The 16,280-nt window shown below is 46.6% G+C and overlaps 2 protein-coding genes and 1 non-coding gene across 3 annotated transcripts; all 3 read left to right on the top strand.

Moving 5' to 3' along the window:
- Window positions 1-94: 94 nt before the first annotated feature.
- Window positions 95-9,034, top strand: RUNDC1 (RUN domain containing 1). Its single transcript, XM_004434411.3, has 5 exons — window positions 95-620; window positions 3,938-4,096; window positions 5,646-5,844; window positions 6,307-6,426; window positions 6,791-9,034. Exons 1-5 carry the CDS (start codon window positions 126-128, stop codon window positions 7,654-7,656), a joined length of 1,839 nt encoding a protein of 612 aa, XP_004434468.2. The 5' UTR covers window positions 95-125; the 3' UTR covers window positions 7,657-9,034.
- LOC147915026 (U6 spliceosomal RNA) lies at window positions 1,751-1,857 on the top strand. The gene has a single exon (XR_015554815.1). It is a non-coding gene; the product is annotated as a U6 spliceosomal RNA (small nuclear RNA).
- Window positions 9,035-13,144: 4,110 nt separating the features above from the next.
- RPL27 (ribosomal protein L27) lies at window positions 13,145-16,260 on the top strand. The gene is made up of 5 exons (XM_087441257.1): window positions 13,145-13,212; window positions 13,347-13,538; window positions 14,730-14,899; window positions 15,955-16,065; window positions 16,173-16,260. The coding sequence occupies exons 2-5, from the start codon at window positions 13,458-13,460 to the stop codon at window positions 16,219-16,221; spliced, it is 411 nt and encodes a 136-aa protein (XP_087297383.1). The 5' UTR covers window positions 13,145-13,212; window positions 13,347-13,457; the 3' UTR covers window positions 16,222-16,260.
- The last annotated feature ends 20 nt before the right edge of the window (window positions 16,261-16,280 follow it).

The raw sequence follows: 16,280 nt of genomic DNA on the forward strand, positions 1-16,280 counted from the left end.
CCGGTGACGTCTGAACTCGGTGACGTACGAGCCCCGCCCAGCCGCCCCTCCGGGTTTCCCAGCCGGCGCGCCGTTGCCATGGCAGCAAGGGGGCGCGGCTGAAGTGCGGTGGCGTTTCCGGGAAGATGGCGGCTGTCGAAGCGGCTGGGGAGCCGGTAACGGTGGTGGCGGCCGTTGGGCCAAAGGCGAAAGACGAAGAGGAGGAAGAGGAGTCGCTGCCACCGTGTGAGGCGGTGCGCTGGGCCCCGGTGGGGGCGGTGGCGGAGGCTGGGCCTGGGGCGGCTGCGTTCTCGGAAGAGGCGGCGGCCGAGGAGCCCAGCGCGGCCCCAGGCTCCCCGCCCGACTCGCCGGGCCGGACGCTGCGGCGGCTGCGGGCCGAGCGGCGGCGGCTGGACTCGGCCCTTCTCGCGCTGTCCTCGCACTTCGCGCAGGTGCAGTTCCGCCTGCGCCAGGTGGTGCGCGGGGCGCCAGCGGAGCAGCAGCGCCTCCTGCGCGAGCTCGAGGACTTCGCTTTCCGCGGCTGCCCTCACGTCCTGGGTTACGGGGGCCCCGAGGACCCCGCCGGCGACGATGACGACGGGCTGCCGGGGGACCGGCCACGGTTGCGAGGCGAGGACCAGGTGAGCAGCTGGGGCCGGGCCCCGAGGGATGTGGGAATAGGCGGGTTGGGTGGGTGGCGATGCTGACGCGGACAGAGGTAGCAGTGTCGTGAGAAGCCGCCCGGTCTAGGACGCGCGTCCGAGACGAGGAAACTGGAGACAGATGTGCGTTGCCTGCTGAAGGGCAAAAGGACAGAGCGGCCTGGGAACGTGATGATGAGAGTTGTCCACCAAAGGTCTGGAAAGAGATGCAGGTGTGATGAAGTGAGAGGCAGAGGGCAACAGAGCAGCTGAAGAAATGCTGCTCCCACTCGCCTTGCTGTCACCTCATAAAGTACCTAAGTCCTGAACACATTTGCTGATAGAGTACCCCAACCCTGAGAACTGGGCAAATTGGCATGTGAGTTGGAATCCATGGAAATTTAGATCTGATCCCTGTCCGTGCTTTCCTGGAATCTAGAGAAAGTCTTTAATCTGCAGACTCTCTTGTCTGGGTGAGAACTTTGGTGAACATCAGGGTCTCTTGGTAATTGAAAGAAACACAACTCCTGACTATATTAATTTCCTAATGTTGGTATTTTAAGACTCCTTCCCCATCCGGAGTAATGACTAAGTATTCTAAATGAGGTCCCTTTGGTAACTGTGAAGATCCATTCAGTTAGCCTGGACTGAGAAGTAATGAGAATCTATATACCATACCAAAGGAACGTTTCCTTACAGTCTTGGACTCTCTGGAAGTGCACAATTGTAGATAGCTTGTTGGAGGTGTTGAAGAGACTCATTGTCTTTTCTCCACCTTTTTATTATTCAAGTTACAACCCACATGTGCCTATCTTCCCACTTAAACTGGCTTTAACCAAGAAGACTTATCAGTAACAGATACTGATTTGTTTATTTTAATCTGAAATGTTTCCAGTGCAATCCTGTGTTTACTGTTCCACCCTTCTCTCCAATACCCACAGCTCCTTGCACAAGGAGCAGCCACCTCAAATTGCCAGGCTTTTGAGGAATAGAAAAGACAGAAGGAATTACTGTGTCCAGGCCCTGTTCAGGAGTGAGGAGCACCAAAGTTTCTGTATGGATGTGTTGCTCTTTTGGTTGTTTGTTTTCACTTTCAGAAACAAAATACAACTTAAAAAAAGTGTACTGTTGTGCTCGCTTCGGCAGCACATATACTAAAATTGGAACGTTACAGAGAAGATTAGCATGGCCCCTGCGCAAGGATGACACGCAAATTCGTGAAGCGTTCCATATTTTTATGCAGAAATAGAAGTACAATGATGTACACCTGAAATTTTTGCAATGTTATAAACCAATGTTACTGCAATAAACAAAAAATTAAAAAAAAAAAAAAGTGTACTGCTCAAAACACCTCATAAACAGCTGTAATCTCATGTGCATATATTGACACATGAACAGGTAGTGCCAAAGTGGGGGATATGTTTGAACCAAAGGATTTACTTCTTATCAGTTCCAAATTTTTTTAAAGCAGTATTTTATGTCTCTTCATACTGGAAATTCTGTTATTTCCTGCCTTGCACCAGACCTCATTGTTCTCTCCTATTAACCTTGTTTGCCCACATTCCAGTAAATAGCCTACTGTAACTACCATGGCAAGTGACAGAGTTCAGCAGACATACTCATGAAAATGGAATCAGGATTTATGGCAGGTTTCTTTCTTACTTGGCTCCATAAAGTTGGGATACAATGAAAACACAAACAAAGAAAGTTTCCCCAGTTCTTTCTCCTTAGGCTGGTTAGGCAGCTTCCTCCAGTCAGAGTTCATTATTTGGAATGTCATTCTGTTCCTGATTCAGTTCAGTAACATACAACAAATGAATATTGAGAGCTTACCCAGTGCCAGGCACTCTGCTAGGCATTGAGGGTACAAAGTCAAGGCCCTTGCCCATAAGGAGTTCCTAGACTAGGGGAGACAGAGTCCTAAACGAATAATTATAATATGACATGAGCTAGAAGACAAGTGTATACAAAATACAGAGGAGGAAATGATCGGTTGTGCCTGAGGAAATCAAGGATGCGTTCTCTTAAAGGATAGCTAGGCCTGCACCTAAGTGGGAGGGAGAGACAGGGTTCTAAGAAAAACCACAAGCCTCAGAAAGGATCGGAGAGGGACTGGTATCCTGAGAAAAGGCTTACTTTCATGTTGAGCAAAGCTAAAGCGAGAGGATTGATTTTTAAATAGCTTGAACAAAAAGTTAATTTGTTGTTTTTCATTTGTTCTTTCTCATACCTTACTTCTGGAGAGCTTGGTAAGTACTATTTTAAGGTTAAATTTCATATCCTATAGACTTCTACTTTAAAATGCAACCTTACACCTGCATGATTTGCTGGTTTTGCCTACTCAAGAAGGGCAAGGAAGAACCAGTGTTTGAGAATACATTGGCAAGCCTTTACCACCCTGAAGGGTTTTTAATGATTTAAATGGAGAAACCACCTGGGAGCCAACTGTGGGAAAAGGTGTCACTGGTCAGGGAAACTTACCAGACATTTTTTTTTAAAACATTGTTACCTTCCACCCCCATTACTTGGCTTTTGGGTTTTTTTCACTGCCCTGGGCACCTGTGTTTATTTTTTTGATTTTTCATAAGTCTATAATACATTGGAAGGGCTTTGCATCTTAAGAATACTGGTTATGAGTTATAAAACCTTTCTCTACACCCTTACCTCCAGATTCTCTTGCAAAATTTGGTTGCACAAAGTATTCTGGAGTTTTTCTGTGGTAATTGGCTGTGGAGGATGGCATGTTAATTCTTGGGAGGCTATCTTGGCTAAGGCAAATTGTGTTAATCCTAAACAGACCTTTGAAAAAAAAAGCAGTCCTAACAAAAGGCCCCATTGTATTCGTCTCCTATTTCCAGTGAAGAACAAATACTTTCCTAAAGAAAATACATGTTTAGGCCGGCCCTGTGGCTTGGTGGTTAAGTGCGCGCGCTGCGATGCTGGTGGCCCGGGTTCGGATCCCGGGTGCGCATCAAGGCACCACTTCTCCGTTCATCCTGAGGCCGAGTCCCACATACAGCAACTAGAAGGATGTGCAGCTACGACATACAACTATCCACTGGGGCTTTGGGGGGAAAAAATAAAATAAATAAAATCTTTAAAAAAAAAAAAAAAAAAAAAGAAAATACATGTTTAATAAATTGCCCTGGATGAAATAATTATTCTTATTTTTGAACCTGTCTTATGAATTCCATATTTCATTTGGATTATTTGGAAATATTTTTATTTTACTAGGCATTATTGGCATGAGAGGATTCTTAATGTGCCTTGAATTTTCCTTTTCCTGTGAAATAGACCTAAGTATTTTCTCATCTTAGAGTGAGCAGGAGAAACGGGAACGTCTGGAAACCCAAAGGGAGAAGCAGAAGGAACTGATCCTGCAGCTCAAAACCCAGCTTGATGACCTGGAAACATTTGCCTATCAAGAGGGCAGTTATGACTCCCTGCCACAGTCCGTGGTCTTGGAAAGACAGCGGGTGAGTAGACACCAGAGATGCCTCTGCCACTACCTAAGGTTGCATTGTCCCTTCCAGTGTTGACAGGACATTCTTTACTAGCTTGTTCACCCTTGGCCTTACTGAGAATCCCTTTGCCAGCCCAAATCAAAGGAGAATTTTGCTATTACACGGGACCAGTCTTTATTCACAGAATTCATAGAAACACAAGTTCCAAAGCTTTATCATATAATGATTGAGCTATTTCTGTGGTTATTATTAATAATAGTAGTAGTAATATATAATAATAACAATAATAATTTCTTTCATTTGATCATTAAAACAGTTCTACTTGGGAACATCATACAGTGTAAACTAGCTTTTTTCCCCACAACCAGTTTATAAATATTCCAGGAATCCAGAGTGACTTTAATGCTATATTTATTTAAGCAACACCTGAGTAGACAAGTAAATCTGCTGGTAGAGATATAGCTACCGTCTCCCCTACGTGTTTGTCTGTCCCTGTGATGTGGCTGTTTTTCAGGCTGAGCTGGAGTTCATATCTGGATTTCAAATTCTTCCTAATATTGTCACTAGGATATTTTGGTTGTAATGCACCTTGATGTTTTGTAGAGATTTTTCTTTAGTTGCCTAGAGTAGGGCAAGAAGAGATGAGAAGGATTAGAAACTAAGAAAAATTGGTGTCTATTCTCTTGGAGGCCTTAGGGGAAGCTAAATATGAGGCTTTTTGGATCATCAGCCACTTTGAATTATTCACACTCTCGTTCTCCTGAGTGAGTAGGAGAACGTTCTACCTGGCGCCACGTTCTCCTGGCGTGGTAGAAAATTTGCAGTGATGGGCCGGCCCCATGGCTTAGCGGTTAAGTGCGCGCGCTCCGCTGCTGGTGGCCCAGGTTCGGATCCCGGGCACGCACCGACACACTGCTTCTCCGGCCATGCTGAGGCCGTGTCCCACATACCACAACTAGAAGGATGTGCAGCTATGACATACAACTATCTACTGGGGCTTTGGGGGAAAAATAAATAAATAAAATTAAAAAAAAAAAATTTGCAGTGAGAGGAAAACGTCTGTCAGAGAGGAACCAAGGGTTCTTTTTTTTTTTTTAATTTTATTTTTGAGGAAGATTGGCCCTGAACTAACATCTGTTGCCAATCTTCCTCTTTTTCTTTTTTCTCCCCAAAACCCTGGTACATAGTTGTATATTCTAGTTGTAGGTCCTTCTAGTTCTCTGTGGGACGCTGCCTCAGCCTGGCTTGATGAGCAGTGAGTAGATCCACGCCTGGGATCCGAACCGGCAAGCCCTGGGCCGCCAAAGTGGAACGCGCAAACTTAACCCCTATACCACGGGGCTGGCCCCAAACCAAGGGTTCTTGTTACTGTAAGAGGAATAAAGGGTCTGTGCTCTCACTTTGATCAGTAGTTGCATCATTTTCTCTCACAAATTTGGGAGTTCTGTGTGTCTTTGATTTCCGTTTTAGGGTAGGAGGCATATTAGTTAAGATTCTCATTCTTCCTAACCTTCTCCCTGAAAATTCCAAACAGTGTGCTCATTGCTTACCATCTTGATAGGTGATCATAGATGAGTTAATAAAGAAACTGGACATGAATCTGAATGAGGACATCAGTTCCCTGTCCACTGAAGAGCTTCGGCAGCGTGTGGATGCAGCCGTGGCTCAGATCGTCAACCCAGCCCGCGTGAAAGAACAGTTGGTGGAGCAGCTGAAAACTCAGATCCGAGACCTTGAGATGTTCATCAACTTTATCCAAGGTCAGAGGAGGGGATGGGAAGAGAAGGGTGAACAGATCTCATAATAATTATATGTATTCTGAGTACTAATACCTCCAGGTGCCAGTTCTTGATGTAATATTAAAGAGATTTGATCACTCAGTAAGGGAGCCAGCATGGTAGAGTGGAAAGAACAGGGATTTTAGAACCAGATGGTTAAAATCCCAGTTCTGCCACTTCCTGGCTTCATGTCCTTGGGCAGGTTACTAACCTCTTTAGTCCCACTCTCCTCATCCATAAAATGATGATTCTTGCTTCTTTCACTCAGCAAATATTTATTGAGCCAGCTACTGCATACTAGTCACCGTTCTACACAATTAACTAAGAAAATTTAATTTGTAAAAGTTTTGTCATGTGGTAGGCACTAGTAAATATTATTTTCCTTTAAAAATCTGCCATAACGGGGTTAAATAAGTATCTTGTCTTTGTAACTTCTGATTACAGATGAAGTGGGAAGCCCGTTGCAGACAGATAGTGGACACTGTGAATGCAAGGCCAGTGGGAAGACAGGAAATGGCTCCACCAGAACTGGCAGCAGCACACTGCCCCCAGGAGACAGCAGAAGTAAGTACAGCTTCCAGAATTGGCAGATCTATAGAGACAGAAAGTAGCTTAGTGGTTGCCTAGGGCTTGAGGGGTTAGGGAGATGTGGGGAATGAGAAATGCTAATGGTACAGAGTTTCTTTTTGGGGTGATGGTTGCACAACTCTGTGAGTGTACTAAAAACCACTGAATTATATGGTATGCGAATTATATCTCAATATAGCTGTTATTAACCAAAAAATAATAATAAGTCTAGCAAAAAAAAAATAGGTGGCTCTTGGCTTCATGTGGGACCCATACTATATCTCAGAAGCTCGTGACTTGTTAAATTTACCATATGTGCCGTTATGGCCATAGCTGATGAGTCATTGTGTTTTCTAAACAGCGAAGGCAGAAGATGTGAAGAGAGTTCGGGAGACGGGGCTGCACCTGATGCGGCGAGCACTGGCAGTGCTCCAGATCTTTGCTGTTAGCCAGTTTGGGTGTGCCACAGGCCAGATCCCGCAGACCCTGTGGCAGAGGGGCCAGGCTGACAGGGACTACTCTCCCTTACTGAAGAGGCTGGAGGTATCAGTAGACAGAGTGAAGCAGCTAGCCTTGAGGCACCAGCCACACGACCACGTCATCACCTCTGCCAACCCCCACGACCTCTCTCTGGGAGGCAAGGACGAACTGACCATGGCTGTGCGGAAGGAGCTGACGGTGGCCATGAGGGACCTGCTGGCCCATGGACTGTACGCCTCCTCACCAGGGATGAGCCTGGTCATGGCCCCCATTGCTTGTTTGCTGCCAGCCTTCTCCTCAGCCCCCGAGGCCATGCACCCCTGGGAGCTCTTTGTAAAGTACTACCACGCTAAGAACGGCCGTGCTTATGTGGAGTCCCCAGCCCGGAAGCTTTCCCAGTCCTTCGCCCTGCCTGTTACGGGAGGCACTGTTGTGACCCCCAAGCAGAGCCTACTGACAGCCATCCACATGGTGCTGACAGAGCACGACCCCTTTAAGCGCAGCGCAGACTCAGAGTTAAAGGCCTTGGTTTGCATGGCATTGAATGAGCAGCGTCTCGTGTCCTGGGTGAACCTCATCTGCAAGTCGGGCTCACTCATCGAGACCCACTACCAGCCCTGGAGCTACATGGCACACACAGGCTTTGAGAGTGCCCTCAACCTGCTCAGTCGCCTCAGCAGCCTCAAGTTCAGCCTCCCTGTAGACCTGGCCGTGCGCCAGCTCAAGAACATCAAAGATGCCTTTTGATGAGAATGCCCTGGCCCTAGACCAGCACCTGGCTCACTAGGGACAGATGGTTAGTCTTCTAGGATAGGAGCAAGGAGTGAGAGGAGGGGTTACAGACATTTTCCCTGGCCAAAGGACTGCAAAGTCTGCTTTCCCCACCAACTTAGCATCTCAGAAAGAAATGCTGGGAGGTGTGGGGAGAAAAAAGCAATGCTAGAGACCCTCTTGTTAAAAGATTCTGCCCTGGTGTGTAACCACAGTGTATTTGCGGGCACATATATTTGAGCCTCTGTAAAAGGAATCAGTCATGACACACCGTTAATGCACCAACTCATCATGCCACATCTGATTTTTAGGAAACCCAAGTTTCTCTAACCATTCTCTTTATGGCTGTGAGTGACAACATGAGTTATTGGTCCTGGAAGACATTCGACTTGAGGCTCCTGTTACTTAAATTGGGAGCCAAGGTCAGGGGAGGCTGTATATGTTCCATAGCTGCCTCTAAAACTGGGAATGGGACTATCAGAGAACAGCACTTCTAAGAGTGTTAACCACAAGTTGATTTTAATATGAGCCCTTTTTCATGTAGAGGTAAGAACTGAAATCTCTTCCTGACAAGGTGGTCCTCTTCTTACAGCACAGATGATGGTCTTTTGGTTTTGGAGCTGGTTATTTATGAGGAATGACAACCATTGTCTAGTACCATGTCCTCTGGCAAGTAACCTTCCCTCTGTACAACTGCCAACAAGACGCTGACAATCTACTCAGGAGTGAATGTGTTAAAGGTATGCTCCTTGAGAGAACCCTTGCCACCTGAGTCAAGTTTGGATAGGAATACACATCGGTGACCAGCTGTGACTCCTCCTGGGGTTGTGATTCTACTTGTCCGGCAGGCTGGATGATGGCGGAGGTCTGATCATGTGATAGGTACTACAGCAGGGAGAGGGACTACAGCAGATCACTGTTGGCAGACAAGGGGCTGGGCATTTCATTGTAAAACTCACTCTAGAGTGGTCCTATTTGATCTTCAGTATTTTAGCCTTTTTAGTTCATATTTGTAATTCAGCTTGCATACTGCTCCAGGACTGACCAAAGATGGGCAAAGTGTATCACTTTCTGGAAGACCAAATGGGCTCCCAACACTACTGATTCAGCATTGTTTCATGTATTAAATAGCCAGCTGTACTTTGTGTCTGCACTGTTATGTAGTGCATTTTAACTTAATTTTTTTCACAACATGTTATTTAAGGTGTATTATTGATAGTTCATTATAATTAGTCCTGTGTGAAACAGGATAAGTGTAAGGTGTAAAAATGATCTATCTGTGGTTGCCAATAAAATCATAATATTTTGTGTAGCTTCTCTGCAAAGACCTTAGAGACGCTTGGCTTTGGTTTATATATCTCTCTGGGTATTATCAGCCCATTTGATCCAGATCAGTATTTCCTCGAGCAATGTCTGGCCCCTGGCCTTTCTGCCTTTTCTCTGCCCCCTGCCCTGGATCAACTCAGCTTTGGTGGTGGTTTTTTCTCCCTGAAAAAATTTGCTAAAAAAGCGCCCCTCGGGCCAGCCCCGTGGCTTAGGGGTTAAGTGTGCGCGCTCCGCTACTGGCGGCCCAGGTTCGGATCCCAGGCGCACACCGACGCACTGCTTCTCCAGCCATGCTGAGGCCGCATCCCACATACAGCAACTAGAAGGATGTGCAACTATGACATACAACTATCTACTGGGGCTTTGGCGGGGGGGGGGGGGGGGGGGGGGGGAAGGGGAAGGAGGAAGATTGGCAATAGATGTTAGCTCAGAGCCGGTCTTCCTCAGCAAAAAGAGGAGGATTAGCATGGATGTTAGCTCAGGGCTGATCTTCCTCACACACACACACACACACACAAAAGGCACCCTTGGCATTATCATCCCATCTCGCTCAGTCCTACAGTCCCATCCCCACAGCAGATGTCACCACACATGCCACTTTTGGAATTGGCACTTTTAGATCCATTGTCTGGATATCATTTAGGGTGGGTAGTAACTGCTATAGTCATATGGCAGAGCCCTGGATCACCCCAGTATTATTTTTTTCTAATCCTCACAGAAACTAATTTGCACGAAAGCTTTGTGCTAGCATCATGGGAAGCATTTTTGTTTGTGTCATCCTAATGTAATTCTTACTACTTGTAAGGCAGGACAATATTAGCCCCATTTTCTGGCTGAGGAAACTGAGCTGCAGAGAAGTGAAACATTTTGTCCAGGTTTACATGATGGAAGAGCTGGGATTTGAACTCGGGTTGCCAGAATACCAATCCTATGAGCTTTATACTCTATCATGTTACCTCACTGTATCATGCTGCTTCTAAATCTTTTGTTCCTCTCTCTCCTTTATCCACCCTATCACTCTGCCATCACTTTGGGGAAGAGAAGGTATTTTCCACATACCTGCCAGAAATTTCAGCTGCCAAAGGACTAGGCTGCAGGGAGATGGGCAGATAGCCATTGCTCTGCCAAGTTCTTCATGAAACTTAAAGATGTGTAGAGACAGAGACAATCCTGCCAGCATCCCAACAGTCAGATACCTGCTAGTCACTGATAGCATCTGCATCATAACTGAGGACAGAGCTCTGTCCTTGGCTTGGGGTGAGGCAGACAGGACGAGGGAGGAGAGGAGGAACAGTCAGCCCAGGTCTAAGGATATGCAAGAATAGAATGAAAAAGTCATGGATACGCATCCAATGAAAGTTCAGGGTCTGTTGTAAAAGTATTATCTGCAAAGCATTGTTAAAGATTTCTAAGGTGCTCTGCATTCATTCATTCATTATTGAGGGCCTACCAACTGCCTGGGCCAGGCTGGATGCTGAGGAAAGAGAGGAGTAAAACATACTCCCTGCCCTCAAGGAACACAATCTAGCTCAAGAGATAGCAAACCAATTGGAGGTTTGGGTAGCTTGCTAAAACTCAAATTGCTGGGTCAAATCCCTAGAGTTTTTTATTCATTAGCTCTGGGGTGGGGCCTGAGAACTTGCATTTCTAACAAGTACCCAGGTTTTGCTGATACTGCTGGTTTGGGGACCACTTTCAGAACCATTGATCCAAACCAACTAAGATGTTTTATAATAAAGGTAAGTACGGCTTGGATTGCTGAGGGAACACAGAAGGAAGAAATTAATTCTGCCTGGGAGAATTCTGGAGCGGCCTTGAAGGACGGATGGGATTTAGATAGGATTTTGCCTGGCTGCGGTGGAAGAGAAGAATAAAGTCACATGAAACAGCCTGGGTAAAGACCCCAGGGCTCAGAAGAAGTTGGATCTCTGCGCAGTTGAGCTAGCTGGAACCCAGAGGGTATGTGAAGGGTATGGAGGCATCACAGGAACTGAAGGAAAGGTAGAAAGGAAAGGAGTGAGAGTTCAAACCTTGGTACAGAAAGCCAATGAAGGACTTCAAGCAGATAAGTGGTGGACTTAAGAGTTGTGTTTAGAGAAGTTTCTCAAAATAAGATCTATAGATCTTTATTTGGGCTGCACTCCAGACCTGAATTGGAATCTCTTGGACTGGAGATGCATCCTTAATAAGCAACCCAAGAAATTCTGACCCACACAAAAGTTTGAGGAGGGACTGGAGAAGAAAAAGAACTGAGACTGGATCAGAGCAGGTGGAAAAGGATAAAAAAGAAAATTTAAAAGACATAAGACTGGGCTGGCCTGGTGGTGCAGCGGTTAAGTTTGCGCGTTATGTTTCAGCGGCCCAGGGTTTGCCAGTTCAGGTCCTGGGTGCAGACCTACGCACCGCTCATCAAGCCATGCTGAGGCGGTGTCCCACATAGAAGAGCCACAACTCTACAGCTATGATACACAACTATGTACTGGGGCTTTGGGGAGAAAAAAGAAAAAGAGGAAGACTGGCAACAGATGTTAGTGCAGGGTCAATCTTCTTCTTCAAAAAAAAAGACAAGGTAAAATTCACAGTATTTAGCTACTAATTTGATTTGGAGAGCTTTAGTTTGTGAGAAGAGTCCAAGGCAATTATAAGATTTCAGGGTTTGCTTTCTATTTTCCAAGAGAGAAACAGCAACAGAGGCAGAAGCAGATATGGAGCCTGGGAGAAGACTATGGAAGTGGAAATGGACAGAGCAGTGTGGTGTAGTGACTGAGTTGGGAATGGGGAGGCCTGGCCCTGCACCACCAACCCTGTGACTTTGCTGCTCTAGAACTGTCCTCTCATCTTTGAGAGGCCAGAGTAGATGATCTCGGAGGTCTCTTCCAACTCTAAAATGTCATATTCCAAATTAAAGCAGAGAATATTTTAATTGAATATATAAATATAAGTACATAATTAGGGTGATAAACCATTGGAATAGGCTCCTGAGGGCTGCAGGGAAAGTTGGTCCTCGGAGAGCGTCAAGAAGAGAATTGATGAAACCCTGACTGTTCTCACATCTTGCCCAAAACCAATCCTATAGATTCTTCAATGTTCAGATGGGCAAACAATGTAAGATGGTTTTTCTTTCTCTTGAACTTGGAAGACACCTAAAGAGCCATCTAAAAACACTCTTCCAGTGAGTGATGGGAAATAATTCAGTTTAAGAGCCAACTAAATCTGGGTTCAAATTTAGATTTGAATCCCACCTATGCTACCGATCAGGCTCAATCCCAGATAGGTAACTTATCCTCTCTGAATCTCAATTTCCTCATGCTAAATGGGAGGAAAATACCCACGATGCAGAGTTGTGAGAATTAAGTAGGCTGTCGACTTACCTGAAGTGCCTAGCATCTTGCCTGGCACAGAGCAGGTGCCCAGTATGGTGACGGGGTAAACAGTATGGGCTCCGGAGGACTGCCTGAGTCAGAGTCCCAGCTCCACTGCTTATTAGCTGTGGACTTTGGGCAAATCACTTAATCTCTCTAAGCCACAGTTTCTTCAACTGTAGAATGGAGATAATAGTACCTATCTCGTAGTGTTGTTATGAGGATCAAATGAGATGATATACGTAAGTAGATTAACTCGGCCTGGCACAGGGTAAGCAGCTGCCATTATCACCGTCATCGTCCTTCACCTCCCTCACTGCTTATTCTAGTCAGTAATGTCTACGACATCATCAGACTCTAAATGTTAGGGGCAAGTACCCTTGTTTGATTGATCTTCGTCTCTCCCTCCTTACGTCTAACAGTGCACAAGGTAGGAACTAATAAATGTCCTATTTTGTTCCCTGACTCTTCCAAGGCAAAAAAGTAAATTTCAAACTGTGTCCCCCTCCTGGCGCCAAAGAAAGGAACTACAACCAAGGGGGCAGTGGAGCAGCAGGACATACAAGCTTTCCTTCCTCTTCCCTCCCAACGCGGGAGACAGGACTCCTTTGCTCTTGTCTACTGGTAGAGCTGCTAGTAAAGTTTGATTTGAATAACTCAGCCGCCAGGCTCTGCTTTCCCCTCAGGAGCTTCTTCCGCCCACAACACAGACTCTGAGCGCCGCGCAAGAGGCGGGGCGAGGCCTAAGGGGCGGAACCGGAAGTGAGATCCCCTCTCCCGGGGTGAAAGGTTAGCGGAAATATCGTTTTTTCCTTTCTGCTGTAGACTCGGCTGGTTGCTGTCGGTGAGTGGAGTCTTGCCCAGGGTATTCCAATCCGCCGCCATCCGCGGCCTCGGGGTCGAGTTGCGGGGCAGCGCTGGGTGCTTTCCGTACATCGGTGTCTGGCGGCTTCGTAACGGATCCCATTCTGCGAGCAGGGTCCGCAAGCGGCCTGGGCCAAGACGGCAGTGAGGGCAGCCTGAAGTTTCCGGACCACAGCCTCAGCTTGCGGGTTTCTGAGCGGCCCCTTCTCCTTCGTTTCTGCAGAAATGGGCAAGTTCATGAAACCCGGGAAGGTGGTGCTGGTTCTGGCTGGACGCTACTCCGGACGCAAAGCGGTCATCGTAAAGGTACCAGCCTCGCGAGCCTTTGCGCCCTCGTCTCCCGGGAATCGGGCCGGTTTCGGGGGCGGGCAAGCTTGGAATTCCAGGCCTAGTTTGGGGGCATTGCCTACTGAGCATTGCGAGTGGTGGTGGGGTGAGCGCATCAGAGCTTTTGAGAGAGGAAGATGCGAAATAAAAACAAATGTGAGTTGAATTGGGCAGCTAACTCATAAGTCGTCCTCTACCAAAGAGGCTTCAAATAATGATAGTAGCCAGCGTTTATTGAACGCTTGCTTGGTGCCCAGCACTGCCTTAGGGGTGTTGTCGGGTCCATCCTGGCAGTAACCGTGGGGACTTCCTTTCTGCTGATGAAGTCTAGAGATGTTAGTAGTTCACCTGAGGTCAAACAGGTACTAAGTGCTGCAGCTGGGACGGCTCTGCAAAGAGGACACGTTGTTTCTAGTCAAAATGGTCACTCACCATATTCTAGCCCTTCACTGTTTGCCTTCTGCCTGCGTTCTGTAGCCTCTTGTGAGATCTCCCTGAGCTCTGGCCACGTACACCACTGCTTTTGGCTGTTGTGGGGTCACCGGGCACCCTTGCTTCCCCTTCCTCCACCTGAGGCTGGCTTCTGGAGTTAGGCTGCCAGTGTGGGCCTCTCTACCTTACTAGCAGTGCAGTCGTGGAGGAAGTTAAGAGATGTACAGGCCTAAGAACCAGTGCTTGGCACACAGCAAGCACTCCATAAATGTTAACTGTTGTTTCTTTTATAATTTTATTTATTTTTTTTTTCCCCCCCAAAGCCCCAGTAGATAGTTGTATGTCATAGCTGCACATCCTCCTAGTTGCTGTATGTGGGACGAGGCCTCAGCATGGCCGGAGAAGCGGTGCGTCAGTGCACGCCCGGGATCCGAACCCGGGCCGCCAGCAGCGGAGCGCAGGCACTTAACCGCTAAACCCCGGGGCAGGCCCTGTTGTTTCTTTTAAATCTCTTATCTCCCAAGAGCCTTTCCAGAGTCTTCTGGTGAGAATGAATACCACTCCTACCCCTGCTACTCTTTGGGCATTTAGCATAGCACTTAGAATGTCTGCTTTGTGTGGTTTTTGTAACAGTGGGTCTCAGAGACCTGGGGGTGGCCTATTTCTATACATGCCCTACATCTAGCACAGTTTAAATAGTCATTCGGTTAATAACTAATGTCATTCTTGGTCATTCAGAACATTGATGATGGCACCTCAGACCGCCCCTACAGCCATGCCCTGGTGGCTGGGATTGACCGCTATCCCCGCAAAGTGACAGCTGCCATGGGCAAGAAGAAAATTGCCAAGAGGTCAAAGATCAAGTCTTTTGTGAAAGTTTATAACTACAATCACCTCATGCCCACAAGGTGAGCCTTTCAAGCATGGTAATGCAAGTGACTTGATTTCTTTTCCCCCCTCTCTGCCCTACTGAATAAGGAGACAACCTTGTAGCCACTCCAATGTGGGAAAGAGACATCATTTTCCATTGGTCACTTATAAAGTGTTTGTGGTTTTCAGTGTTGCCTCTTTAATCCATCTTGGAACTGTTCCTGTCGTTTTCTGTAGTGACTTCCCTGACTTGGCCAAGCAGGATTGAAAAATCTCTTCCAAGCTTGTTCTTGATCTGTCTCTCTCCTCATCTGAAAATTCTCTAAGTGTTGATTAAAAATTGTTTCATTTGTTTCCATCCACAGTAAACATAGGCATAGGATCTGGCTTGCCATCGTCCACTGTTCCACTCTCAAGGATAGTTGTTATAGGCTTTTTAAAATGTGGTAAATAAATGAAAGCAAGTTTCCGACAATTAATTCCAGTCAACTACTGGGCCCTTTAGTTCCTGGCCTTCCACAGTAGTGTGTAGCATATGCACTATCTTGGTACAAGAGTTTTAAGGAAATACAAGATTAGAGAGACTCCTGGACAATAATTGCCAAAACGCAGCAGCACGCACTTTGAAAGTTTGCTCTCAGGGTGCATGTTGACCTTAATTTGCTGTTTCTCAGCTGCTGGAAAGCGGTGAGGCTGAGGCAGCTAGCCAGTCAGCTTTTGCGTTGTCATAATGACGTAGGCGTAGGCATAGGCAGAACTTGAACAACCCTAAATAAAACGGAAAGCTAGCCAGCAGCCGTGATCATAGTCAAGAAGATCAAATAAAGTGATGGTTCTTAGATAGAAAAATAGAGTAGTTAATGGAAAATTGAGAATGAAATGTGAAGTTTTTCAGTGGTTTGAAACTATGTAAATGAGTCGCTTAAAATTGGAGATTTTCAAAGAGTATCATCAGGACTTGGGCACAGCTTTTGATGGTTGCTTCTATGGGGTCAGATCCTCTTACCCCAATGTCACAGGAGTACTTGGTGGGGAGGGGGTGAAGGCCCTGCCAGCGTGTGGGCTGCTCCCACCTCCCCACTGTTGTCCCCAGGTACTCTGTGGATATTCCCTTGGACAAAACTGTCGTCAACAAGGATGTCTTCAGAGACCCTGCTCTTAAACGCAAGGCCCGACGAGAGGCCAAGGTCAAGTTCGAGGAGAGGTAAGTAGGCTTTGGTAGTGCATGCTGGGGTATGGTTTCACTGTTCTCTCTGAAGTGAATTTTGTCTTGTTCCTCTCCTCATTGATGTCTTTTTTTCCCCCCTCTAGATACAAGACCGGCAAGAACAAATGGTTCTTCCAGAAGCTGCGCTTCTAGATCTGTTTTGTTTCAGTCATTAAAAATACAAAAAATCCCTGTCTGCCTGCTGCGTGTAT

The sequence above is a fragment of the Ceratotherium simum genome, chromosome 16, assembly GCF_057802395.1.
Source record: "Ceratotherium simum simum isolate JZ-2026a chromosome 16, ASM5780239v1, whole genome shotgun sequence".
NCBI classification, from domain to species: Eukaryota; Metazoa; Chordata; class Mammalia; order Perissodactyla; family Rhinocerotidae; genus Ceratotherium; species Ceratotherium simum.